Here is a 20,228-nt window from a genome sequence, read left to right on the forward strand (position 1 = left end):
CTCCTGACCCTCCAGGTCAACCCAAATCCCCTAGATTGTCACTGTACCCTCCTACCACTGTCTTGGCCTAGCCTTGAGCCTGGGCTGGGGTCACACCCTCTGCATAGGACCCCAAGTCTTCCCTAACCCATTCTTTCATGGGGGCCCTGAAGCACAGGGAGATGGCAAAGACTGAAAGCTGCAATGCAGTGGCCAGTTGGAAGTTATCAGAAGAAAAAGAAAAGCAAGCCCCTGAGGGCGTCACACGGCTGAGGTTGGCTATTCCACTTTATTTAGCAAATAGTCACACTCTGGGCCCCACCGAGCAGCTCCTCCAGCATCACCTGAGTCTGCCTTGAGAAGCACAGGGAACAGGAAGGCTCATGTTCCCCACCTGGGCCTTGTCTGCCACCACACACAACACACACCTTAGGACAACACCACTGCTCTGGGTCCTCAGGAGCCACCCCAATGTGGTCTGGGGGGCCCCTCCAGTGTTCAACGGCCACCTGTAGGGCCTCAGCTCTGCCCCAGGTACAGAAGCCCCTACTCCTGAGATGCCACCCCAGGGCAAGAGGCTCATCTCCAGCTGTGGAGTTGCTACATCCCAATCCTGGGCCTGCCGCCTGTCCCTGCTGGGCAAGAAGCAAAATGTACGAAAATACTTTTAATCATTTCTTTGAAATAGTTAAGAAATAAGGTCGTCTTATTTTCTTTTACAATCCGAGTAAAAAAAACAGTTCACATTAGCGCCTGGGCCAACATCAGCTTCTTCCTGCCACGCCAGGCGCTCAGTAGAAACGCTTGTTCCGCTCCTGGCGCTTCTGGAACACCACAGCACCCACCACGGCACAGACGATGATGCCCAGGAGCGCACACAGCAGCAGCAGGAACACCCTCCACCCTGTCAGGGGCCCGCTGCGGAAGTTCCCCGTGGGGTCATCCACGTTATCTAGGGAAGAAGAGAGCGGGGTGAAAAGGCAAAGGGGCAGGGCTGCTGGCTGGGCTCCAGGAAAAGAGACTCACAGGACCACACAGCAGGCCCAGCATAGGGCCACCACACCCACCCTACAAGGGACCTCAGTGAAAACCAGAGACTCCTGGGCTCCCTCTGAAAAGGAGGTACGAGGAGAGGCCCAGGAATCTATGTGACAAGCCCCAACTCCCCCATGTCGCAGTGTGAGAATCCCCCTCCCCTCCGGGAGAAACGGCTCTGACCAAAGGCTGCCCCTACCTGCAGCTCTCAGGGACCTCCCCGGCCGGCTCATAGGTCCTGAGCTACCACCCACACGCTGCAACCCTCTCTAGCCACACCACTCTTCAGCCTGCCAACTGTCAACGGACCCTACTGGGTGCCACACCCTGTCACACGCGGGATCTCAGATTCTGACCACCCTGGAAGGTGGCACCTTTTCAAATCAGAGAAGATGAGGACTTGGCTGTGACTACAGGCCATGAGTGGAGGGACTGGGATCAGGACTGAGCCTTATGTCTGCCGTTTGGCCTCCACACTATGGCCCTCCACTTGACACTGGGGTCTGCATAGGCCTTTTCCAACCAGGACTGGGCTCAAGTCGGGCCTTTCTGCTGTGTTTATGCTGCTCATTTGACAAAATGCCAGCTACAAGTCAACCTACAGCCTCCTTCCTGCACAGCCTGACCCCAGGCTGGCCTGCTGACCCCAGCCTCTTTGTCCCTGCACAGTGACAACAATGAACTGAACCAGGGGAGCCTGAGAGATGTTGCTTTCCTGACAAGCTCCTCAACCTCGGGGCTCCCAGTCCTCCCTGGCGCCTTCTCTGCCTCAGGTGCTAACTGAGCCCCAGGGGTAGGGCCTGCTTGATACAGCTGGGCACAGAAGGAAGCTTTGAAACAGCTGCCAAAGGAACAAGTGCATCAACTTCTGAAAACAAGTTAATCCCTGCTTTGCTGGTCACTTAGGGAGGAAAGTACTCAGTAGCCAGTATGATTTTTCTCTAACCAAATGATGATCTACAGCTGGATTTGTTCCATCTCCAAAATATTTAAAACAATGTGAATCTTTAAAAAATGAGATGTTGGTGGGGTGAAGTGGTAGACACCTATAATCCCAATGACTAGGGAGGTTGAGGCAGGAAGATCACAAGTTTGAAGCCAGCCTAGGCAATTCAGTGAGATCCTGTTCCAAAAAATATACCTTATTCCTCCAACCATGACATTCACTCTATGAAGCAGAATTCGTGCCATGAGAAGAACCTAGGGTTTGGAGTTTTGCAAAAACCCAAGTTCAAATCTTGCCTTACCTCTTTCTGGCTGAGGAAACATGAGGGTTTCAGCCCCTTCAGCCAGCCATAGACTCAATCTCCAAAGTGTTCACAGACTAACAGGCATGCCAAGAGTGCTGACACACTTCCTTCAGGCAGCAAATTGCCGCTTGACCTTTTTTTTTTTTTTTTTTGGGGGGGGGGGTAACTGGGGATTGAACTCAGGGGCTCTCGAACACTGAGCCACATCCTCAGTCCCATTTTGTATTTTATTTAGAGACAGGGTCTCACTGAGTTGCTTAGTGCCTCACTGTTGCTAAGGCTAGCTCTGAACTCGAAATCTTCCTGCTTCAGCCTCCAAAGCCACTGGGATTACAGATGTGTGCCACCACTCCCAGCACACCTCCTTGACTTAATGACCATTGTCCCTAGCCCCCAACACAGAAGGGTGTCCTGATTGGCTGCTGCTGCCTCAATAGAAACCACATGGCGTAGAGGATATCCTCACAGATGGACTGGCTTTCCTGCCTCAATCATTTCCTTAAAGACTCACCAGAGCTGACTGGACCCAAGCTTCTGGCCTCTTAGGAACTCCAGGCAGGACCAGGAGCAAACTCATCAGGGACAGGTCTGATACAAGAGCCCAGAATACAGCCAGAACTGGACCAGGAAGGGCTGAGAGCTCCAAACTCACCTGAGGCCTAGCAGGGACAGTCTGGGTGCACATACCTTTAGGTGACTTGAGGAAGTTGACACCAGGCTCTATCTTGGTCCAGTCGATGTTTTCCTCATCAGGTGTGTGCTCTACCATCAGCTGGAACAGCTTGATAGAGATGATGTCATGATTGTCTGCAGGATCAAAAATGAGCCTGTGATGGCATGGAGCCAGCCTCAGGGCCATGGCCCACAGACCCCTCAAAGAGAAGCTGATGTTTCTGATATGGAGAGTGCTGCTGCTGCCCATGGCTGGGCCTCTTTTCTTCCTAGCTACCTTCAATCCTCCAGGGGCTGGGTGTGTTCAACAAGTACAAGGCCCTCGTTTCAATCTCCAGCACACACACAAAAAAGAGAAACCAAGGAAAAAGGAGGGATGGACAAAAAAGAGCATGGGCTTTATATTCAAAATTACGTGGGTCTATCTGCAGGCCTGAGGCCCTCTCTGAGGCTCAGTTTCCTCTTCTGTAAGACAGGAGTGATAATCTCCATCATGGGTGTGGTCACATGACAAGTAAATGAGCACACATAGATCACAGGGAAGACACAATGTGAGGCAGAGGGTGTGTATTTAAAACAGGGACCAGATCAGGGCTGGCCGAGAAGCCTGATCCTCCCAAGGGCAGGCAGCCAACAGATGCTCCTATCAGAGATCTGTGAAGGATGCAAATGAGAAAGTCAGCATCCAGCTAGGAGCCCAGCCCAACACACAGTTAGCAACTGCACCTGAGGAAATTCAGGAAAGACATGGTCCAACCAGCATGGGCAGGAAAGGACCACCACTCAACACTAACAGCTCTCCCATTTTCGGGGGGTGGGGGCTTGAGTCTCAGAGCCACAATATGACATCCAGCCTGCCTAACTAATTGTAAGCTCAACAGGCTACAATCTGAGGAAAGGCCTTTTATTTAGGGGGGTGGGTACAGTACTGGGTATTGAGTCCAGGGGCTCTCTACCACTGAATAACATCCCAACACACACACATACACCTTCCTTTTTTTTTTTTTTCTTGAGACAAGGTCATGCTAAGTTGCTGTGACTGACCTTGAACTTGTGATCCTCCCAACTTGATGAGATTCCTGGTATATACCACTGCACCCAGCTAAAAAAGGCCTTTTTTAGAGGGAGAATCTCCGGAGCCATGAGAAGGGAGAACCTATATAGAGCAAGGCCCTGGCAGACAGGTCAGGCAGGGCTGAGTGGCATCTGATAGTCAAGCATGCACGGTCCCTGGAGGCAGCAAATGGCCAAGGAAAGAGAGTAGTTTTGGAGTCAGACTCTAGTTCCCACCTGAGCTCTGCCCCTTCCCATTTCCCATTTGCAGTTTTTGGGAAATCCCTCAACTCTGAAATTCCCAGGGTGTTGGTTGTATAAAAAGTGAAAAGACAATTTCCTACTAAAGACTATATTCCAGGATTGCCCACAGGATGCCAAATATCAACAACCCTCCAACTAACGGCCAGACACTACCACTTTTGGGGCCATCTCCACCACTCTTTACTGAGCTCCTCCAAACAGCCTTGGAGAGCATCCATCTGCCACAGATCTGGTTCTGCTCTCATCAAGAACCACCTGCAAAGTGAGTGCAGTGACACAGACCTACAATTCCAGCTACCTGGGAGGCTGAGGCAGGAGAATCACAAGTTCAAGGTCAGCCTAGGCAACTTAGTGAATCCTATTTCAAATAAATGGATGGGGATGTAGTTTAATGGCTGAGCACTTGTCTAGCATGTGCAAGACCCTGGGTTTGATCCCCAGATCCACACACACACACACACACACACAAAAACAAACCCCCAAACCTCTGCAGACCCATGCAGAAACACTATAAGACAAAATTTCAGGTAACCCAGGGGAGAAGATGGGGTAAAGGTTATGGTGGAGTCATCAATAAAACAAGACTGGTCCTAAGTTAGTAATTACCAAAGCTGGAAGACAGGAACAGGGTGCTTATTAGATCAATCTCTCATTTTGGGGGTCTATACTGACACCGCCCTATTATTAAAGTCTAAAGCAGCAGGCACGGTGGTATATGACTATAATCCCAGCCAACTGGGAGGCTGAGGCAAGAGGACTGCAAATTTGAGGCCAGCAAAAAGGCAACTTAGCAAGACCAAGGGCTTGGAGTGTAGTTTAGTGGTAGAGAGCTTGCCTAGCATACACAAGGCCCTGGGTCTGATCTCCAGTACCAGAAAAAATAAACAAAAAACAAAAACATAACTTTAAAACAAAACAAAGGACATATTGGAATTAAGTGGACCCATGTAGTTCTCTGGGGTGGGGATGGAGGAGTCTCCGGCCAGTGAACAGGTTACAGCCTTGAAAATGTTTATCTGAAGATAAATAAACTCTTTTGTCAGGTCATCCATATCACATCCTAGTTCTGGTCAGCAGGAGTTAGTCCTGGGTTTTATGCCTTCTGAGCACTCTCAGGAGAAGACTGAGAGTCACAGCCAAGGGCCCCACTAAGTGTTACCAGGACCTGGTGACCTGGCAAAGTCCATACAGGCCAGAGGAGTCCCTGTGCTTACTGAGTACCCAATGCAGGCGAAACGAGACATATCCCTGACTTCATGGGGAGGTGGGGTGTATGTCTGGGGTGGGGAGCACAATAAAGTAGATGATATGGCTGACTCAAAGATAGTAAATACTAGGAAAAAAGGTTAGCTAGGAGTGTTGGGGACTGGAGGAGCAGGTACAAATTCTAGTAAGGGAATTGGGGAAGGCCCCACCAAGTAGGTGACATTAAGCTAGACTCTAAGAAGATGAAGGTCAGACAGCAAGTCAAAAGCCAGAAGCAGGATGACACTGGTGTGTCCAAGGAACACCTTAAGCTGAGTAAGAAGTAAGCCCTGAATCAGACGTTGCAGAGGTGGGGAGTAGGTTGGGACGGTGCCTTGCTATGAATTCACCAGTGCACTGGAGGTGGCATGGAGAGGAAAAAGAAAAGTACAGGATGACATCAGGGTTTTTCAGCCTGAGCAACTAGAAAGTCAGAGGAGCCATTTACATCTTGCTGGGCAAAGTATGGTCTTGAGTAGTGGGCATATTAGGGCTCAGATGGGCAGCTGAGTGGACACTGGCTACTGCTTATGTAGTAGTATCTGCAAGTATACAGGATCTAGATTCAAAGTCAATCTCCTAAAGATAAAGGAAGACTGCTAATGGATTGCTCAAAGACTAAGTCATGGGCACACCAGCATTTATAGACAGTGGGAAGAGGAGGAAGATGGTGAGTGTGGAAATCAAAAGAAGGTGATCAACTATGTCAAAAGGTTCCAACAGACCAGGGAAGGCTTGGGCTAAGAATGGTGGACTTCTCACTCAAACCACTCACCAGACAGGTCTCCAGTGCCAGCCGAGGCTCCAAAATAGTAGCCGGTGGGTAGACGTACTCCCGTGATATCAATGCAATTTTTCCACTCATTCTTGTCCTCCAAGTCAGTCATCACCTGTGGCCAGCCAACATGTCAAATACACCTGCAGGCCCAAGCTTGCCATTTCCCCAGCCTCTAGAGAACCAGCAAAGACCCAGCCAGCCTCCTCCCTCACACCTGCTCACCGTCAGACGGCCCCGGGAATAGCGCACAGCCAGGAAGGTATCATGGTCCCGGTTGCGAAAATCAGCCGTGCAACCTGCCAGCTCAGTCCAGCGTCCATCTTTGCTATGGTCATAGGAGAGGGAGCCATTGTTCACCATCACTGAGATGTACGGGAACACACGCTGGAACCAAGACACCAGTTAGTTCGCTACTATCCCTTCTTCAGGAGGAAGCAGGCCCACCCACCATCCCAACTCCCGGAGGCTGCTTTTGTGCCAGGACCAGGGAGAAATCCCAGTCCCCACCCTCTTAGCCAGCTGTCTAGTCCTTGCTTTCCTGCTCCACAGGAGAACAGGGCCCTACCTCAGTGGTCTCATCATTGGGGTATGTGTCCAGAAAGATGGCTAAGCCGTGGAAGTTGTCTTTGCTTCCAAACACAGGTCCTGGAATCATAAGGAGATACTCACACATTGGGAAAAACTGGAGATGGCCCCATGGGTAGCTCAAAGGCAATATGTATAAGAGGCGGACAGCCCAACTCTGGTTATTCATGCAGGAGACAACGGAATTCCTAAGGATGAAGCTGAGGTAGGGGGCAAGGAGGGACTCAAGTGTAACACAGAGGACTCAAGTTTGGAGCCTGAACTACTAGGGGACAGCCCTGGCCATGTGCTGTGAGGTGTCAAAGGGTTACCCAGTCTAGGAAAAATGGGAGAAGCCACAAAGGACCCTCTCAAACCAGGGTAGCACATTTTCTATAAAGGGTCACACAGGAAACCTTTACAGCCTTGAGGTCTATATACAGTCTCTGCTAGATGGCCTTCATATTCTAGCACTTAAAGGGCAGTGCAGGGTAGAAGATCCTTGGCCCCAGAAACCCAGGCAACTTCCTGCCTTGCCCACCCTGACCTCCCTAGTGGGCCAGCAGCCATGGGGCACCCACCCTCCAGGACCCAGTGGGGCCACCTGAGCAAGCACTGCCCTACCTGGTACAAGGCGGTCCCGGGTGTACCACAAGGCGATGCCATCTCCATGGAGATTCTTCTTCCCTGTGCCATGGACTTTGAAGTGGACGTGCATCTCCCAGTCTTTGAGGAAGCAAGGCTGGATGGGGGGTGGGAGACAGACAGCACTGCTCAAGAGATCCCCAGGATGTTTGAACAAGTTAGAGGCAATCCTGGCACAAACACTGCCCCACAGAACTATCTTCTTGCCTCTATCAAGACTTGGTACTTACTCATAAGCACAGAGCTAGGTGGCAGGATCACAAGTGTCACTGACCCTGGACTCCCAAGCATTTTCAGCAGGAAGGGAAGGGATTGCTGGGCCCCTACATGAGAAGAGGTAGGCCATGCAGTGTCCCAAGGCTGCCAGAGGCCCTCCTCTGTCTTGCCAGGCCTGTTCTCATCCTGGCCTCAACACCAGCCAAATCCCCTAGTCTGTTCCACCTCCATTCCCACTGTTTCTGCCCTGGGATCTTGAAAAAGGGTTATTACCCCTATCTGAGGTATGTATTTTAAATAAACAAAAACGTGTTTTGGGGCAAAACAACTCATACTCAACAGATGTGAAGACAGTCTTGATACATACCCAGCTCTATCTGACCCCAAAACTTCTGCTGTCTTCCATACTTCCTACAGCCTTCAGGCCTTTAACATAAATCACACCAGCTACTTCCTGCCACCCCCTCACTCCCACCCCGACTCTTCTGTTCTAACCAACCTTCCAAAGCGAAGAAAATCAGGCTGAGTGAGTGCCCAAAGGACTCGAACCTAAGTCTGACTGACTACAAAGCCCAACTCCTGGCCAGGACACCTGCCAACCAGGCCCAGCTTAAATGAGGTACCAGTATCAGTGCTGAAGCCTGACTAGGGAGGTGCTCTGGGTCCTTTTAGCCACCATATGAAAAGCAAATGCTCTCTGACAGTCATGGACATCAAGAACAGAGCTGAGCACTGCCTACAGCAAGGGGAACAGCCTGCCAAGAAGCTGCTCATGAAAACTAAGGTGTCAACAACTACTATGAGAAGGAAAAACTTTGCAGAAGTCAGAGATGTGTATATAAGCACATGATTTAAAAAACAAACAAAACAGTCAGAAAGGCAAACCCCAAAAAAGATATGGTTAACCTATCAGATTGGCAGGTATTAAAAACATTATTATATAATGCAGATGAGGATGCAGAGAAACACACACTCTCAAGCAACAGGTGTGACTATAAATGTAAATGGTCCTGTCTTCTTAGGGGCAATTTGGCTACAGCTTTTTAACAGAACAAGGGAGACCCCAGTAGTACTTATCACTTAATGTTATCAATGATACTAAAAAAGAGGCTGGGAATGTAGCTCAGTGGTAGAGTGCCTGCCAAGCATGCACTAGGCCCAAAGTTCCTGCAAACAACATCAATGATCTGCTCCCATTTGGGGGTGGAGGGTTAAGAAAAAATGTAAAGCATTAACTGATATTAATGACAGGTAATTCTGAGAACTGTGGGGAATGTTTACTTTATATATATATATATTTTTTTTTAAGGTATAGATGGACACAACACAATGCTTTTATTTTTATATGATGCTGAGGATTGAACCCGGATCCCACCGGTGCTAAGCAAGTGCTCTACCGCTGAGCCACAATCCTAGCCCTAGGGAATGTTTACTTTCTATCTTTGAATATCATACAAATGAATATTGCTTCTGTAACCAGAAAAAACTCAAATCAAAAATAAAAAACAGGCCGGGCACAGTTGTGTACACCTGTAATCCCAGCATCTCTCGAGGCTGAGGCAGGAGGATTGTAAGTTCAAAGCCAGCCTCAGCAACAGCAAGGTGCTAAGCAACTCAGTGAGACCCTGTCTCTAAATAAAATACAAAATAGGGCTGGGGATGTGGCTCAGTGGTTGAGCGCCCTGAGTTCAATCCCTGGCACCCATAAATATAGATAGAGAGACAGATAACAGGGCTGGGTTTGTAGCTCAGTGGTAGAGTGCTTGCCTAGCATGTGTGAGGAACTGGGTTCAATTCTCAGCACTGCATATAAATAAATAAATGTCCATCAACAACTAAGAATAAATAAAATAAAGTAAAAAAGTTTGTCTCAGTGTAGGCAATCTAGTTTGTGCCTTCTTCAATTTGCCAGATTCAATGTTCTATCTTGGGGTACCAGGAACCCAAATGATAAGATCCAGTCTGGTCTCTGAAAGCATGAAACTAATTAGGACCCACATGGCAACTCACAATGAGTTTAAAACTTTAGATCCTCTCTTGTTTGGGACAGTTCACTAGTTTGGAAACATCAGCAGAATGTGAAGGGGATACTGAGAGGTGATGAGAACTAGCTCTCAAGGATAGGAGACAAGGAATCTGAGTCCACCGCTTGCTGAAGACTATGGAGGCCTTGCTTCGAGTTGGGTTTGCACAAAGACTGAAACCCAAAAGTAAGAGTACAGTAGAAAGGCCCTTGGGGATTCAGCTCAGCTTTGAATCCTCTCCATCCCAAAAATTAGACTAAGGTGACTCTGGCCTCAAATTTTTCAACAATTATACAAGTGCAATATCTGTTATAGGATCATAAATAACTGGTATACAAAGAGATGAGATCAAATAAAAACCAGAGAAAGAAAAAGAAAATAAGCCAACAAGAAGTCCAGATATGGGACTGGGTTGTGGCTCAGTGGTGGAGCGCTTGCCTAGCATGTGAGGCACTGGGTTTCATTCTCAGCACCACATAAAAATAAATAAAATAAAGGTATTGTGTCCATCTACAACTAAAAAAACAATACAATAACATAACGGGTGAGTTTAATAACAGACTTAAAATAGTTAAAGGGAGGCCAGGTGCAGTGGCACATGCCTATAATCCCAGTTGCTTTGGAGGCTGAAGCAGAAAGATTGAGAGTTCAAAGCCAGCCTTAGCAAAAGCAAGGGCCTAAGCAACTCAGTGAGACCCGGTGGTCTAAGTAAAATACAAAATAGGGCTGAGGATGTGGCTAATCCCTGCTACCCAAATAAATAGTTAAAGGGAGAATTTGTGAACTCGAGGTCATTTAATAAAAATATCCAGAATGAGGGCTGGGGCTATAACTCAGTGACAGAGCACTTGCCTAGCATGTGTGAGGCACTAGGTTCGGTCCTCAGCACCACATAAAAAAATAAATTAATTAAATAAAGGCATGCCGTCCATCTACAACTATAAAAAAGATTTATATACATTATGTAATACATATATATATATATATATATATGTGTGTGTGTGTGTGTGTGTGTATGTTTTAGTTGTGGATGAACCTTTATTTATTTTTATACGGTGCTAAGAATCAAACCCAATGCCTCACACATGCGAGCGCGCACACACACACACACAAAGGAGATGAAAGAAAACCATATGCTATGTTTTGGATAATATTTGACTGTATCTCCCAAAGACCCATGTATTAGCAGCTTGGTCTTCAGTATGGTGATCATTAAGAGGTGGTAGGATCTTTAAGTTGGTCCTTGGTAGGTTATTACTGGCTTCTCCATGTCTCTGCACATCATCTCGACCTTTCATAGGTACTCCATCAGTGATGCTATTTGTTATGAGTTGATGTAGCCAGCATGAGCATCAGCATCATGCTATCTGGACTTGCAGGCTCTTGAACATCAAACTAAGTAAACCTATTTTTCTTTATGAAAATTATCCAGCCCCAGGTATTTCATTATAGTAACAGACAACAGATTAACACACCATACCTACACAAACACACACACACAGAGAAAGAGTGAGAGAGAAGAGAAAAAATAAATTTTAAATGGAGGGAGGGGGCTGGGGTTGTAGCTCAGTGGTAGATTGCTCGCCTAGCATGTGGGAGGCCTTGGGTTCAATCCTCAGCACCACATAAAAATAAATAAATAAAGGTATTGTGTTCATCTACAACTAAAAGAATGAAAGGAAAATTAAGACATTTTCAGACAAAACAAAAACAAATTAAAAGAATTCATTATCAGTGGACACAATTACTACCTTTCATTCTTTGTGAAGATGGAAAATGATCAAAATATAAGAGTTCACAAAAAATTAGACAATAAGATAACAAATAACCCAATCAACAAATGGGCCAAGGACCTGAACAGACACTTCTCAGAGGAGGACATACTATCAATCAACAAGCACATGAAAAAATGCTCAACATCGCTAGCAGTCAGAGAAATGCAAATCAAAACCACCCTAAGATACCATCTCACTCCAGTAAGATTGGCAGCCATTAGGAAGTCAAACAACAATAAGTGCTGGCGAGGATGTGGGGAAAAGGGTATACTTGCTCATTGTTGGTGGGACTGCAAATTGGTGCAGTCAATTTGGAAAGCAGTATGGAGATTTCTTGGAAAGCTGGGAATGGAACCACTATTTGACCCAGCTATTCCCCTTCTCGGTCTATTCCCTAAAGACCTAAAAAGAGCATGCTACAGGGACACTGCTACATCGATGTTCATAGCAGCACAATTCACAATAGCAAGACTGTGGAACCAACCTAGATGCCCTTCAATAGATGAATGGATAAAAAAAATGTGGCATCTATACACAATGGAGTATTACTCTGCATTAAAAAATGACAAAATCATAGAATTTGGAGGGAAATGGATGGCATTAGAGCAGATTATGCTAAGCGAAGCTAGCCAATCCTTAAAAAACAAATGCCAAATGACTTCTTTGATATAAGGGGAGTAACCAAGGACAGGATAGGGACGAAGAGCTTGAGAAGAAGATTAACATTAAACAGGGATGATAGGTGGGAGGGAAAGGGAGAGAGAAGGGAAATTGCATGGAATTGGAAGGTGATCCTCAGGGTTATACATAATTACATATAAGAGGAAGTGAGGGGAAAGGGAAAAATAATATAAGGGGGAGAAATGAATTACAGTAGAGGGGGTAGAGAGAGAAGAGGGGAGGGAAGGGGAGGGGAGGGGGGATAGTAGAGGATAGGAAAGGCAGCAGAATACAACAGACACTAGTATGGCAATAGGTAAATCAATGGAAGTGTAAGTGATGTGATTCTGCAATCTGTATACGGGGTAAAAATGGGAGTTCATAACCCACTTGAATCAAAATGTGAAATATGATATGTCAAGAACTATGTAATGTTTTGAACAACCAACAATGAAAAAAAAAGAAAAAAAAATAAGAGTTCAGGAATGAACAACAAAGAAAAAATATGAAGGTAAAAAATCTACATAAATATTTGAGTAAAACAATTTAAAACAGAAAGCATTAAAATAAATGACTGCAATAGGGTAAAGAGAGTTTAAAGTATCTTAAGAACCTTGCATTATTCAAGAAGGTGGTTAAAGTACACATTATCCTTAAGTCTTTGGTAAACATGGACACATATTTTAAACTCTATAATAAACACTATAAAATTGCAAAAAGAACATATAACTTTCAAGCTAACAAAAAAAAAAAATTAGAACAATAAAAATTAATCCTAAGGAAATCAAGACCAGGGAGAATAATGAACAGTGTTCAAGTAAAACAAATAGAAGGTAAACTGTAACAGCCAAATTATATTGTTATTTTATGTGCATGTATAAATATGTAACAAAAAAATCCCAACATTATGTATAACTACAATGCACCAGTTTAAAAAAATGGGGAGGGGCTGGGTTTGTGGCTGAGACTCAGAGTTAGAGTGCTTGCCTCGCATGTGTGAGGCACTGGGTTGGATTCTCAGCACCACATAAAAATAAACAAACAAAATAAAGGTATTATGTCCACCTATGACTAAATATATATATATATATATATATATATATATATATATATACACACACACACACACACACACACACACACACACATATATATAAAATGGGGGAAAAAAGAAAGGTAAATAGACAGGAGATCAAACTCAAGTGTGCAGGTAATTATATGTAAATGAACTAAATATTAGATTAAAAAACAAAACATAAGGGCCCCTAGGACCTTTCTATACTATTTCTTACAATGGTGCATGAATCTACAACTAATTCAAAATTAAAGGTTAAACTTAAAAATTAAATAAAGGTATTGTGTCATCTAAAACTAAAAATAAAAAAAATTTAAAGTAACTAAATGATCAAATATGATCAAATATCTAAATTTAAGAGTTAGCCAGATATAGTAGTGCATGCCTGTAATCCCAACAACTTGGGTAAGGTGAGGCAGGAGGACCACAGACAAGTTTGAGATCATCCTGAACAATTCATCAAGACCCTCAGCAACTCAGTGAGACCCTGTTTCAAAATTTAAAATTTTTAAACAGGGCTGGGGATGTAGCTTAGTGGTAAATTATCCCCGGGTTCAATACCCAGGATTTTTTAAAAAGATAAAAACAGAATTACCATACAACCTGCTATTTCTACTTATTTTATTTTATTTTTTTGTGGTGCTGGAGATTGAACCCAGGGCATTATGCATGTGAGGCAAGCACTCTACCAACTGAGCTATATACCCAGCTCCTAATTCTATTTTTTTAAAAATATTTATTTATTTATTTTAGTTCTCGGCGGACACATCATCTTTGTTGGTATGTGGTGCTGAGAATTGAACCCGGGCCGCACGCATGCCAGGCGAGCGCGCTACCGCTTCAGCCGTATCCCCAGCCCCTAATTCTATTTCTTATGTTTATACCCAAAAGAACCCAGAAGAGGGACTCAGATGTAAGTTCATCAATATTCACAGCAGTATTCACAAGAGTCAAAAAGAGGGAACAATCCAGTGTCCATCAACAGATGAATGGATTAACAAAATGTGGTTCACATACATAGAAATATTACTCAGCCACAAGAAAAAATGCATACTAAAATACAAAGGAAACTTGAAAAATTATGGTAAATTAAATAAACCAGATATAGAAGGATTAAAAACTGGACAACAAACTTTAAAAGGAGATCCCCCCTCCCTCCCTCTCTCTTATTAGTCACAGTTGGACAAAATACCTTTTTTTACTTATTTTTATGTGGTGCTGAGGATCAAACCCAGTGCCTTGCACATGCTAGGCGACAGTGCTCTACCACTGAGCCACAACCCTAAAAGGGGACTCTTAATGATAAAGATATTATTTAATCAAAGATAGAAAAAATTTGTTTCTATATATGCCTAATTTGGTCTCAAAATATATACAACAGAAACTGACAGAATCATTGCTAATAGAATATTAATACGGGGAATTTGTATTTTCATGTCATTCCCTATACAGAATTTTAATATAATATATTCATTGCTTGAAAATCTCTTATTTGTTAATCTATCACAGTACTCCGCAACTTTTTTAAAACCTCCCTTAGTAACTGGTAAAAATGAACTGATAAAATGTCAAGAAGGATATAAAAGATTTGAACTCAATCAGCAAATGTGATTTACAGGACCTAAACCACATGCTACATTCTGTAAGTAGAGAATCCACATTCTTTGCAAGCATGCACAAAACATTTCCCAAAACTCTAACTACTTGAGGGACCATGCCCAAGTCTTAACAGACTTTCAAGGGACTGAAATTCTTGACTGTAATGCAATTACACCAGATATCAATAATTTAAAAATTTTAAAAATTACCAAAATAACCCTCATTTATTTGGAAAAAAATTAAATCATATCACACATATACAAAAGTCAATCTAGATACCACATTTCAATGATCTGGGCCTAGTACTAAAGAAAGAGCCCAGCTTGGTGTGAGGTGTGCACTGGAATAAAAGAGCAAACTGAGAAAGGGAAGAGGGAAAGGAAAATCTATATTCCTGTTCCAGGTATGCTGGCAAGAAGGTCAGCTTCAGGTAAACTCATATATGGAAGCGCAGAACCTGGAAACTGATTCTGACAAGACTATGCAAGCCTTAGAAAGTCTCCATAAACCCCAGATTAAAAACTACAGAGGCTGGGGTTGTAGTTCAGTGGTAGAGTGCTTGCCTCGCATGCGTGGGGCACTGGTTCGATCCTCAGCACCACATAAAGCAAAATAAAGACATGTGTCCACCTATAACTAAAAAATAAATATTTGAAAAACAAACTACAGAGAAGGAGGAAAATTTATATATATATATATATATATGATATACATATAGATATATAAGGACAACATATGAAAAATATATATTATATATATAATATATGAATGTGATATAAACAACATAAGCCTCTGAAGAATTTGAAGGAGGTAAGGTACAGATTTAGAAGCTGCTTTGGGGGCATAGTTCTCAACCATGACTACAGAGCAGCCACCTGAAGAGATCAGAATTTTTTTTTTTTGGTACCAGGAATTGAACCCAAGGGTACTTAACCGCTTGAGCCACACCCCCAGCCTTTTCATTTTTTATTTAGAGGCAGGGTCTCACTAAGTTGCTGAAGCTGGCTTTGATTTTGCAATTCTCCTGCCTTAGCCTTTCAAGTTTCTAGGATTGTAGGCATGCGCCACAATGTAGCCCATTTCTTTCACCCAGCTGAAAGCTCAGAAATTTTAATGAAAATATTTCAACATAAAACAATTTTTTAATAACAAATTTTAATGAAACCAGAATCACCTGGCAGGAACAGATCATTTTACAGTCAGGCAGTTTCCTCATCTTTGCTTGGAACAAGGTAGAAGGCAAATATAATCTAATAGTCAGATGATACATCATTAATAATACTGATAGAAGATCACTCACAACATGATTTGGGGTTTAAAAACTAAAGGAAGTTCAAAATATTGAGTGGTCCTGTTATACCAATACTCCAATTCCATCTACAATTTAAGTGAACAATTTCTCAGAATTCACATTAAAAAATAAAAAGCAGATGTGACACTGAAGCCCATATCATTTTGCCTCTAGTATCTTGTCCATATGGTGAGGCTAGGGAGACATCTCATTGACATGCATTTCAATAAATTACCACTTTTGTAGAATAGATATTCAAAATTTGTGTAATGTATCCAGGCATGGTGGTGCACACTTGCAGGCCCAGATACTCTGGAGGCTAGGCCAGTAGAATCCCTCAGCCCAGGAATTTGAGGTCAGCCTGGGTAACACAGTAAGACTCCATAATAAAATAAAAATAAAAAATTCTGTACTGCACTATTTTGATCAATTATGAACCAATAATCCCAAAGAAAATATTAAAACCTAAATATTAAATCCTGACAAAGTTAAAAAGTTTAAATCACAACACTTATTATGAAGCTGCAAAGAACTATGATAGGTTAAGGAATAAGGGATTTTCAAGTAGTAAATATATTGTATGAAGATAAAGTCCTGTGTGGGGAATGACATGAAAATACAAGTTCAATTTAAACAGACTGAAGTACAATATAAGTTTATTTATATTGCTTAAAAGAAAAGTGGATATCCAGGAAGCAATATTTAGATACCATTAAATATTTAAGAGTACTGAATAGTTTTACTAGAAACTACATCCTTTGCTTTTCGGGGGAAGAGGGGGCGGTGGTGGGATCCAAATCCAGGGCTTCTAGGCAAGCACTGAGCGACACCACTGCAGCTACACTGAAAATATTTCAACATAAGACAATTTTTTAATAACAAATTTTAAAGGGGACATATAATTTCAGATTGGGATGTCAGAGGGGAAAAATAAAAGTTTAAAGGCCACTGCTGTAGCCTCCACACAAGAATTCCTCAGGATGGCGCCTGGGCAACCTCTTTAGCTTCCCCATATCCTGTGTTCCAGATAACAGGCACTTGGAGTTCTAGTCATCTCTGAGCCACACCATAGTTCAGAAGGCAGTTCAGGGAGTGTATGCTAATTTAGTACCTTTCCCAGATGGAGTGTGAAGGTGACAATGAGAAAATACTGAACACAAAATTCTAAGCAATTTCTTTCAGGAAATTTGGGACTCATCCCAAACATTCATGGACTATCAGAAGGGCCTAACAGGAAATTTCCCTGGACCTGAATGGGAAAAGGAGGGAAGAAAGACAAGGTAATATTTAGACTGAAAATTTAATTAAACGTAAGTACAGGGCTGGAGTTGTAGCTCAGTGGTACAGCACCTGCCTAGCACATGTAAGGCACTGGGTTCGATCCTCAGCACCACATAATTAATTAATAGAAATGTGTCCATCTACAACTGGGGAAAAAAAAAGAGGTAAGTACAGAATGCTCAGTCCTGTAATATCTCCAAACCATTGATAATGCCAACCATCAGCTACCTACACCCGTAATTTAAGCCACTATTTTGGATGTATACATTCTTTTGTGGCTAAACCTAATTTCTATTAGTTCTAGTGCTATTTATACCTCACTTAAAAAAAAAAAAAAACAACTTAATGCTATGTAGAATTCATTTCTATAAAAAACATAAGGCTACATTATCATTTTTAAATATTAACCAGGCTAGAGGTGTAACAGTGGCAGAGTGCTTGTCTGGCATGAGTAAGACCCTGGGTCTGATCCTCAGCATCATTTAAAAAAAAAAAAAAAATCTGAAAATCTGCAAGCCCTAAAACAGAATAATAAGACAAAATGTTATTTGGGGGAGATAAGGTGGTTAATGAAGTACTCTGAGTGGGTGGCACTTGAACTGAGACTTAACAGATGAAAAGAAATCAAGCAGGCAAGAAGAACCAGGAGGCAGTGTCCCAGACAGGGGAACAATAAGTGCAAAGGTCCTGAGGAATGAAGGCAGCCAGAGGCTGGAACAAAATCAATAGAGAATGATTGGAGATGCCAGGCACCAGGAGACAGACTGTACAGACATAATGCACAGTTATCCTTCAAAGGAGACTCCAGGCTCTGAGGATCAGAGCAAAAACTGAAGAAAGTAACCCCAGATGCCTCCAATAGCAATTTAGTGGCATGGAACAGGAAGAGAAAAGGCAATGAGAGGACAGGCAGATGAAGCAACACAAGGACAGTGTGGGCTCCCAGAACGCAATGAGAAAGTCAATCAGGACAAAAGAGCAGGGTGACAAAGAAAACTAGGACTCTGGCCAACAGTGTGGGTTGTAGGAAGGGTTGGATCAGGCAGGCTAGGGCAGGAGCAGGTTGCTTCCCAAGCTGATACCCAGCTCAAAATTACTCCCTTTTCCCCAATTTAAACTTACTCAATGTAGAGTCTATGCTGATCTTAGCCACTGCTCATATATGACATGCCAATAACACCTCAGCCTCCCTGACCTCCAGGATAAAGGTCACAGAAATTAAAACTGCCCACAAATCCAGATCCTCCCTCCTCCTCAACTAGTGGCTTGAACGGTAAGTATGTCTCCCCTCTTGAGAACCACTCACCTGGTGGTTCCAAATAGAGCCCTCTAATGATAACAAGACCCTTAGCCAAGTACTGGGGAAAGGGTGTAGGCCTTTAAGAATGTCAGAGATTCATCCACTGTCCAGAAGAAAGGGGATCATGTGTACCAAGTGTACTCCTGGGCTCAGAGAACAAACATATCAATTTAAATGCGGTTTCTGCCATTTATTGGCTGCATTATCTATGCATAAAGGCATGCAAACCATCTATTTCAAACAGCCTGCTTGAGAATTAAATGCAATCAGGTATGACAAGGTCAGTGCCTAACACACAGCTAAATACCCAATAATGATCCAGGTTGTTTCATTCTTCCCACGATAGAAGGGGATAAATTCAGACAATCTGACAGTTCCACCTTTTTCTGACGATGAGCACTTTCAACTCTAAGACTTATTTTTTTAGTCAGTAAAATGGAAATTACATCTCTTACTGGGCATGGCTTTTGAAGAAATTAAATAAGAAAAGTGTGAAGTGTCAAGCACAGCTCCTGACACATAACTACTCAATATCCATTATTTATTATTAGTGAGTGTAACCAAGATGGAGAAGAAATGAGCGAGGGAGGAGCAGGGCACGCCTATAAACGAAGCTCAGGTCTTGGCTTCTTGGAGTGGCAAGGAATAGTGGCTTGAACGGTTTGTCTCGCCTCTTGGGAACCACTCACCTGATGGTTCCAAATAGAGCCCTCTTTGCTGCGTTCATCCGGGGTCAGACGCACGTACTGGCTCGTAAGCATTGTGCTGCCTTGGAAGTCCCAGAGAGGCATGGAGCTGGAACCAACCCCTGTAGGCAGAGTGACGGACATAAACAGGTGCGTGAGAGGCCATGCCAGGACTGGTATTGAGAAGGGCAGGAAACCCACAGAGCTGCTCTCCTCGAGAGAAAGGGCACGCCCTCCCCCAACCCAGCTCAGCCTTGCCCTCACCCTTCACTCAATTCCTTCCCGGGCCTCACCTTGGTAGGGCTTGATAAGCGAGTGCTCCCGCTTGAGGTGTTCACTGTTGCCGTCGGTTATATCCGCAGCCACTGACGCCAGCAACAGAAGAAGATGTAGAAGGGTAACGGGGCCAGGGCCGGGGCCAGGAAGCCCAGGTCTCCCTGGGCACCGCCGGCCCCAGCCCCAGCGCCAAAACCAGCTCTCCTCCGCCATTCTCCTTTCCTCTCGGCCACTTCCGCCCTAGGACTTCCGCCTTCCGGATGTTCTATCTAATGGCCTCCGGCCGCAAACCCTCCAACTCTAATGTCACCGGGGAGTTAAAAAACAAAGCCTCTCAGCCGAGAGGGTGGCAGCTTCACTAGAAGGGCAGCCCCCTGTCCTGGTTGAGGGTCGTTCCATAACCTTGTAGGTTCCAGGCACCTGCCAGCCCGGCTCAGCAATGGATTCTTAGGCGCCACAGAGTTTCAGCCAATCACAGAGCAGCACGTTAGGTTTGTAAGCCAATAAGCAGAGCAATGGTCTGAACCGCGGGGAATGCGAGCGCAGTCCTCCGAGCAGAG

General features: G+C 44.1%; 1 protein-coding gene across 1 annotated transcript; it reads right to left on the bottom strand.

Moving 5' to 3' along the window:
- Positions 1-249: 249 nt before the first annotated feature.
- Positions 250-20,081, bottom strand: LMAN2 (lectin, mannose binding 2). The gene is made up of 8 exons (XM_081273849.1): positions 19,686-20,081; positions 19,396-19,514; positions 7,465-7,582; positions 6,842-6,921; positions 6,499-6,660; positions 6,274-6,388; positions 2,952-3,071; positions 250-931 (listed from the first exon to the last, which is right to left on the bottom strand). Exons 1-8 carry the CDS (start codon positions 19,879-19,881, stop codon positions 771-773), a joined length of 1,071 nt encoding a protein of 356 aa, XP_081129975.1. The 5' UTR covers positions 19,882-20,081; the 3' UTR covers positions 250-770.
- Positions 20,082-20,228: the final 147 nt, after the last annotated feature.

The sequence above is a fragment of the Spermophilus citellus genome, assembly GCF_964194105.1.
Source record: "Spermophilus citellus genome assembly, chromosome: 1".
Classification (NCBI taxonomy): Eukaryota; Metazoa; Chordata; class Mammalia; order Rodentia; family Sciuridae; genus Spermophilus; species Spermophilus citellus.